The sequence below is a fragment of the Vipera berus genome, assembly GCF_964194415.1.
Source record: "Vipera berus genome assembly, contig: HAP1_SCAFFOLD_88, whole genome shotgun sequence".
Classification (NCBI taxonomy): domain Eukaryota; kingdom Metazoa; phylum Chordata; class Lepidosauria; order Squamata; family Viperidae; genus Vipera; species Vipera berus.
In genome coordinates this window covers 108,856-117,359 of record NW_027673613.1, presented here as the reverse complement: position 1 = coordinate 117,359, position 8,504 = coordinate 108,856, and the positions used below count along the sequence as shown (strand labels likewise).

The 8,504-nt window shown below is 48.9% G+C and overlaps 1 protein-coding gene across 1 annotated transcript; it reads left to right on the top strand.

Annotated features, from left to right (window-relative positions):
- Positions 1 to 1,812: 1,812 nt before the first annotated feature.
- On the top strand, positions 1,813 to 2,457 carry LOC308679250 (ribonuclease P protein subunit p25-like; the record flags this gene model as incomplete). Its single annotated transcript, XM_081346841.1, has 1 exon — positions 1,813 to 2,457. The coding sequence occupies one exon, from the start codon at positions 1,813 to 1,815 to the stop codon at positions 2,455 to 2,457; it is 645 nt and encodes a 214-aa protein (XP_081202967.1).
- Between the last annotated feature and the right edge of the window lie 6,047 nt (positions 2,458 to 8,504).

The window sequence follows — 8,504 nt, the reverse complement described above, 5'->3', positions numbered from 1 at the left end:
GGAGATGAAGGAGAGCAGTGGGTTGTTTTGACATTTATCTGAAAATGCCCCAATTCCGTCCTAGTACTCAGCAGTCAAAGGGGAGAGATTTACAATCTCTGGGAGGCATAAAAACAGTCCTCAGAGCTCCATGAAGCTGATATACTCAATTGAAAAATCAATATCCTGCACCGTTTATCCATCTTTCAACTGTTTCTCCTTAGCCCGGAGTGCTGCAAGTCCATCAAGAAGCCTTATATAAATTTAGTCACAGGAATGATTTCCCACCCCCCCACCCCCCTTTTTTTTTTCTTCTGGGATAGGAACAACAATGATAACCTTGGATCAATCAATCTCTTTGTTGCCCGAGGAGAAGATATCTTTCACAAAATGTATATCACAGCTTGTCTGGAACCTCACCATTACAATTTGGCCTTGAGTGGTTTCCGATAGAAGAGAAAATATTTGTAGCTCAGGATGGAACTGTGGCATTCTGGGTGCTTTCTGCGTTGGGTGTTTTTCTTGCAGACGTTTCGTGACCCAACTAGCTAACATCATCAGTGCTAGAAGGGAGAGGGGTCTGCAGAGGAGAATGAGGTTCTTGGCTCCTTCTGAGCTTGGTTGTTTTCTTGCAGGTGTTTCATTACCCAGCATCATCAGGGCTAGAAGGGAGTGAGGTTTGTGGGGAGGAGGAGGAGGAGGAGGAGGAGGAGGAGGAGGAGGAGGAGGAGGAGGATTTACTCTCAGTTGACCTCAAAAGGTGAGAAGCTCTTCCTCCTCCAGGGAACGCAGGTCTTGAAGAGTGCCACCAAGCCAGGAGACAAGTCCCACCTCCAAGCCCGAAACAAAGGACTTCTCCTAAGGGCAGAGGATCCGACTTTCCAGACTGGCGACTCGGAGCCAAGGGCTCCAAAGAGAAAGTGGACAGTGGGTCTCCAAGGCTAAACCATCACACACACACCTGGCCAAGCCCATAGCCCCTATCCCCACATAGCCAGACACCTCCAGCCTTCCGGCTAGGCAGACCACCCCCCAGCACCAGCCCTCGTCCTACCCTGCCGGGTCGCCCGCTGGTTGGAAGGGTACCTTTCCTGGAGCCCTGCCACCCCCTCCCCAGGCAGAGGGCTCCCTCCCGGGAGGCGGGGAGAGCGCGGCGACGCCGCCTCCGCGGCAGGGACCGCCGCCGCCGCCTGCACTTTGCTGACACCGACGATTCCCAGTTGCGCACCGCCCGCTCGTCCTTGAGCCGGAGCAGACTCGGGCGCCGCCGAGCGAAGCGGCGAGAGCGCGCCGGGACGTTGGCCGGGAGCCGGGCGCCGCGGAAGGAAGGAAGGAAGGAAGGAAGGAAGGAAGGAAGGAAGGAAGGAAGGAAGGAAGGAAGGAAGGAAGGAAGGAAGGAAGGAAGGAAGGAAGGAAGGAAGGAATAAGTCTGACCGGGACCCCCGTCCTGGCGCTCAGCCGCGCCTCGACGGAGGCAGAGAAGTCGGACGGACGGGCGGACCGGCTGTGCTCCCCGGCCAGGGAACGCTGAACGGGACGCTGGAAAAGGCGTGGGAGTTGGATCGCGCGCTCTCCCCGGCTCCCTCCGTGACACCTGCCTCCCCTCGTTGCTGGACGGCTGGAGGAACCGAAGTCGGTCCAGGATGAAGCCGAGAAGGCTACGGAAGGTGCGAGCGGCCGGCGAGACGCAGCGGGCGGAAAGTCGGGCTCCCCACCGCCTTCCAGGCAGAGCAAAGCGCCGGAGATCGCCAGAGCTTTGGACCGCTTCTCGGTGAGTCTTTCCCTTGAGAAGCCTTGGGGTCCTCAGCGAGACTCTTCTTCCTGGGGTCTGAGATGCAGCTGGGAGATGCCGAGCCGGGGGGAACCTCGTCCCTGACCGAGGGTCCTCTGGTGATGGCCCAAAGGATGAGTTCTGGAGCAGCGGAGGAGGCCACGGCCGCCCTCCTCCCCGCCGGAGCCCCGGCCGTCCAGTCCAGGATGGAGAACTTCAGGAAGGTGAAGACCTCAGAGCAAGGCAGCCCCTTGCCCTTCTCCGACTTGCAGCCCCACGTGGTGGAGATGAAGGTGAAGGAGGGCAGCAAAATCCGGAACTTGATGGGCTTCGCCATGGCCAGGATGGAGAAGGAGGAGATCCGTCAGATTGTCTTCAGCGGCTGTGGACGGGCGGTCACCAAAACCATCACCTGCGTGGAGATCATGAAGAGGAAGTTGGGAGGTCTCCACCAGGTCACCAAACTCCAGTACCGGACCTTGGTGGAAGTGTGGGAGAACCAAGGACCGAGGGCCGAAGGTCCTCCTGAACACCTCACTGTCCAGAAGAATGTGCCCTCCATCTACATCCTCTTGTCCAAGGACTTGGTGGACCCCAATCAGATGGGCTACCAAGCTCCCAGCCCTCCTGCCAGCCTCTGGGCTGAGAGCAGGATCTCCCCCAAGGCAACCAAGAGACGATTGATTGCGCCCCACGAAGAGGACTAACTTAGCCATGCAGCCCGACAACAAGAACTCTGGGAGGACATGACTTGGGGATTTTGACTCACTTGCACATGTGTGTGTTCCTTCAGCCTTCGGCAAATGTGAAAAGAATAGTCCAAGCCATCTGCCGGCCTTACAAGGACAACTGGTTGAATTTGCAATTTACATTTAGAGACGCTTTGCAAAGAGAAGGTGGGTTGCAAACAGAGTTGGTGTCACTTCTGACTTAACGCCTCATCTTGCATTGAACTGGCGTATAGAATAGCAGAGCTGGAAGGGACCGTGCAGGTCTTCTAGTCCAACCCCGCTGCTCAGGCAGGAAACTTTAGACCATTTCAGACAAGGGGCTGTCCAGTCTCTTCTTGAAAGCCTCCAGTGATGAAGCACCCACAACTTCTGAGGGGAAAGCTGTTCCACGGGTCAATTGATTGGGGATTATAGAATTACAGAATAACAGAGAGGGAAGGGACCTTGGAGGTCTTCCAGCCCAACCCCCTGCTCAAGCATAGGCAGAAGAAAAACGTAGCTTGATCCAACTGTTACGTTGTCCCCAGTGCTGACTTGGTTGTCTGAGTGATTTAAAGCCCATGGAAGGTATACTACTTTGATTTGGATGGTGAACAAAGCCAAATTTAGGTGGACCGTAGATGTGAGATAGAGCTGAGATGGAGAGCAGGGGGGGTGAGGTGGGGGGGAAAGAGACTCTTTATTTTGCAGATGCCCCCAGCAGAATGACAGAGCAGCTAAAGAAGGAAACATTGGAGGTACCCAGTGCTGAAGAGCCATAGGTAGCACATATGAGACAAGCTTATGCAAAGGAGCTTATTTTAACCGCACAGAAGTCAGACGAGAAAACATTTTGCAGAATGCCTGGAAATTTATTACTTTTTGTTCCTATGGAAAGTTGCATGAACACATTGTCCATGACACAATACAATATACTGTGCTTGTCTAAAGGACTTATTGTTTCTCAGTAGGGGGGAAAAACAACCCTGGTTGAGACAAGAGGAGATTCACACATTGTGGGTAATGGCAGGGTTTTCTTTGGTTTGGGGCTCAGGGGGTTCTGTAAACCGTGGTTTGTAAAACAGGGGTTCAGAGTTGGACTCTTCTGCACACCCCACCAGTTGCGGTTGGTTCAGTAAAGTTTGTTTGAACAAGCCATGATTGAATGTACCTTACCAAAGTTCTTTTTTGGCCCCATTCCTTTGTGTGGGGGATGGCTGAGAAGGGACTGATGGTTATGCCAGCTATGGGGAAAACAGCCAGGGAGGTTTCCCCCATCCATGCTTTTTTCATCATGACGTTCCATCTTCTTTAGCTGCTGGGCTCCAGAGCCATTGGACCCTCCCACTGATGGTCATGGTGAGTCTGTCCTGGCAGAGCTTTCCCTGACGTCACTCTTCTAGAGATGTTGGATGCTCAGTCAAGAGCTCAGGGAAGGACAGATCTCCAGGTCACTTAAAGGCTGATGATGTGAACCCTTCAGCTGTGTCCGATCCTTGACTCTTGTGGGCCAGGTCTCTCCGCATCTTCTGAAGTTGCACTACTTCTTCGAATTGCTCTGTGCTCTGGGTGGTGTCAGCTTTGAGGGTGTCCAGTCACTGTGTTCTTGGATGTCAAGGGATACCTGACCCCAGTGGAGGCAGGGAACCTCCCCAAGCCCCCCCAGTCAAGGGCCAGTTCTCAGCTTGCAGGGATAGGAAGCTGAGAAGCCTACACTGAGATGTTTGGCTTGTTAGGAAGAACACAGGCTCTGCTGAAGTCACACCTTCATCCCCAGCTGTCAGGGTTATTAATGGCCAGCTCTAAGGCTACAGCCCAGTGATTTCTTCTGAGTGAAGCCCAGAGAGAGAGACAGATGGACCTATTTTGCTTTTCTCTTCCATGTCAGGCCTCAGATTAGAAAGATGCAAGTCAGGGACAGGAAGCCATTAAATATTTGAAGCTTTTGCGCTCTTCCTAGGATTCATCTCTGCGCCTACGGGGTTCTGTTTGTCGTGGGACTGCAGCTTTCCTTTGCATGGGGCGAAAAAGCACCTGCTACTAGTAACTAGGTGGTCAAAAATGATTAATGGGTTGCCCCCAATCGCTAGACTATTTTTGCAAACAGGGGATGCTCTCCTTAGGAGCTGTAGGGGTACAAAGATATGGATACGGTGAAATCGTTAATGGGGCATGATTTGGGGGTTGATGGGTTGAACAATCTTTTTTTTTCCTTTTCAACAAAACATTAAATGGGCACAGAATGCATCTTGGTCAATGGACTGAGCCATTTTGACTCATCACCAGGAGGGAATAATGCCAGCGTGATTAGCATTTTTGCTATTTAATTTTAGCAAAATGATCCTAGGGGATTGGGGAGCGGGCCAGGGTTATCTCCTGGTGCCCTGGACCTAAAGATAAAAGAATTGGTGATGCTTTACTCCTTAGTCTTTTTCCCCCCCCCTTCTTATTCTTCTTTACTCCTTCCCGATGTGTTTGTGGTGCTTCTGTTTGAAAAGCTTTTAAAGCTTGCCAGGCCTCGAGCGAATATGATAAAAGGGACAGAATAGCACGACCAGAGACTTTATAAGGTTACCTGAGCCTTTCAGAAGCAGATGAAAAAAAATATCCATTAAAAGCAATCTTTCTTGGAGACTAATAATGTGTCAGTTGGGATATAAAAAATATGCTGGGTTCGCCACTACAGAAATGAGAAGAAATATTCGCTCTTCACTGGCCTTTGAATGATTCTATACACCGGCTGGGTCTCTGCAAATAATGGGACTTGCTGGCTTTTGGCTTATCCTCATGTCCAAACCCAGTCAACCATAGATTATTTTGCAGATCTTGGTTGAATAAAACCATCAATTAGAGTCTTAGGTAAACTTAAATCACAGAAGAAATGAGCTAAGCCCTGAAGGGTTTGGTGCAATCCTGACAGTTGGGTTTAGACAGTTGTGTGAACCCAGATATTTTGTATTACTTACCTATTATTTATACCCCTCCTTTATTTTTATAAATAACTCAAGGCAGTGAGCATACTTAATGGTCCTTTCTAATCCTATTTTCCCCATAATGACAAGATGAGGTGGGTTGGGCTAAGGGGGAGTGACTGTCCCAAGGTTGCCCAGTTGGCTTTCAGGCCCAAGGCAGGTCTAGAACTCTCAGTCTCCTGGTGATTGGTCCAAAGTCACCCAGCTGGCTTTCATGCCTAAAGCAGGACTAGAACTCCCAGCCTCCTGGATTCAAGCCTGGTGCCTTCGGCACTAGTCCAAACTCACTTTCTGAGTAAACATAATCTTACAATCCCAAATCCTCACAGAGTCTCTTTTGAATGCTATTCTGGGCTAGAATGAGAGGATGGAGGCTTTTCGGGAATGTGTGAATTACCAGGCCTGATCCCTATCAAATCTGAAGGAAGCCTTAATGCCCAATTTATTTGTTCCAGTTCCATAAAATGTAGCTCAGCTGTAATTGCCTCTGATGGAAGTATTGTGGCTGGAATTTTAATGTTGCTTATCAATGGGCTGCGATCGTGTTTGATTATAATGTGCTTTAATTGCATGCACCTGATTGCTGAGGGCTACTTTGAGGGAAGGGGGATTGGCTGGAAAGTTGGCTGGAAACATGCCTATGTTTAAAATCAATGCATTCATGATTAAGCAACAAAAAAGAATACCATCGTTAAGACGAGTTGGTTTTTAGCACCATGGAGAGCGCCAAATGAGGTAGCTCACGCCAAAGCTGGATGTGATCTTTGGGGATGAGGACCACAGCTGGGTTAACCCAGATATTTAAGCAGCTGGCTTTTTGGTCAGGCTTTTTGGAATAAGACACAAGAGCCAGTATGCTTTAATGGTTATGGCACTGGACCAGAAAACAGGAGATGGAGAATTCTAGTCCTGGTTTAAACACGAAAGAGGACTGAGTGACTTTGGACCGATTTCCAGGAGACTAAGCGTTCTAGTCTCACCTTAGCCACCAAAGCCAGCAGACTGGGGAATTCTGGGAGTTGAAGTTCAATCATCTTAAAGTTGCTGAGGTTGGGAAATCCTGACGTTATGGGTAACGTTCTCCACTTGACCCAAACCACAGGGACAAAGGCACTGTTAGCCGACAGGAAGCTTACAGGATTTCTGAGATATGCAGAGGGCCTGCTCTTCAGGCGAAGAATCCGTTTTCTGTTCATCTGCCGCCACGTTCTTCTTCCTCGTCTCTTGCTCTTTGGAAGGAGGGTCATGCGGTTTACCAAGACCCTCCACAAAAGGTTGGCAAAGGGGGCGTCAACCCTGGCTTTTGATCGACAGCATTTGTACACATTTGCATTCCCACCAGCTCACATCGGTCACTTGCAAGCTGTCAAAATACGGTAATGGTTTCTCCAAACCTCCAATTCTGTGTATCTCTCTGTTCATCACCCAACTTTGGCTTCGAATCTGGTGACAGGGCAGCCAGCTGACTGCTGAAAATGAGAAATCCAGAATGAAAAAAATGCAGGCACCTTAGAGAAGCTTGGAGAGGAGAAAAGACCTTCCCATTTTGGAATCCTACCATCTCTCTGTCTCCTATTGTCAAGAGCCCTGTTCTAACCAAGACAGGAACAAAAATAAGGGGGGGAAAGGCAGTATGTACAGTGAAATCTACAGGAGAGAGAGAGAGAGAGAGAGAGAGAGAGGGAGAGAGAGAGAGAGAGAGAGAGAGGCAGGGAAGCTCCTAATACAATCTGTTGTTAGATTGCCTTCTTATCTCCCAGCAAACAGCTGCTTCCTTGGGGCTAGTGGTGGACCCTTATCTCTTTGTCACACAGATCAATTCATTTTGCTCATCTTCCTGCTGCACGATTGAATACTAATGTTCAGCTGTTGTTCTGCTTCGCCCCTTTGTTGACTTTCTTCTCCCTCTTCCTTCCCGACAAGGCTGGGATCAACTGTGGAAGGTGTGGAGGAACTCAAACCACCAAAAAAGGTGAACTGCAATCTTGGGAAGGGGATTGATTGATTGATTGATTGCACTAGGCCAGGGGTAGGCAACCTTGGCCCTTTCATGACTCCTGGACTTCAACTCCCAGAATTCCTGAGCCAGCATGGCTCAGCTTGGAAACCTCTCCCTTTCCCCTCAGCATGGCTGGCTCAGGAATTCTGGGAGTTGAAGTCCACGAGTCATAAAAGAGCCAAGGTTCCCCACCCCTGCACTAGGTCCATGATGCCTAATGGCTGCAGATCAGTCATTTTTTAGTGTAGAGGAAAGGAGGAACTGCTTACATTAATTCTACCAGCCATCTTTTAAATGTTATACACCCCCCAAGGGCTCCATACTCCACAGGATCTCAGTTTCTCATTTGTCAGATTGCTGCAGGCGCTAAGAGCTTTAAAAGGTTTGCCCCCAGCACCAGAAGATCCATGTGTCATGCCAAGGTGGCCTATGGCTGAACCATCTGGTGAGTTTTACTCAGTGATGGAGCTTTTAATGAGCACAGTGGCAAGACCACCAAAGGAATGTCCAAATAAGAGACAGCACAGTCCACAGCTAGATAGTGAGTGGAACAAGAGTTCAGAAGAAAACGTCCCTCGTGTCTCCAGTGTAAAGAAGAGCGGGGAAGAATTGTATTTTCCGTCTTGCAAGATTCCGTCATTGTGGCTTTACAGTAGAATAGGAATAGAATAGAATAGAATAGAATAGAATAGAATAGAATAGAATAGAATAGAATAGAATAGAATAGAATAGAATAGAATAGAATAGAATAGAATAGAATAGAATAGAATAGAATAGAATAGAATAGAATATGGGATGGAATAAGAATAGAATAGAATAGAATAGAATAGAATAGAATAGAATAGAATAGAATAGAATAGAATAGAATAGAATAGAATAGAATAGAATAGAATAGAATAGGTTGGGAGGGACATTGGAGGTCTTCTAGTTTCATGCTCAAGCAGGAAACCCTATACCATTTCAGACAAATGCTTGCCCAGTCTCTTCTTAAAAACCTCCAGTGTTGGAGCATTCACCACTTCTGGAGGCAGGTTGTTCCACTGGTTAATTGTTCTAACTGTCAGGACATTTCT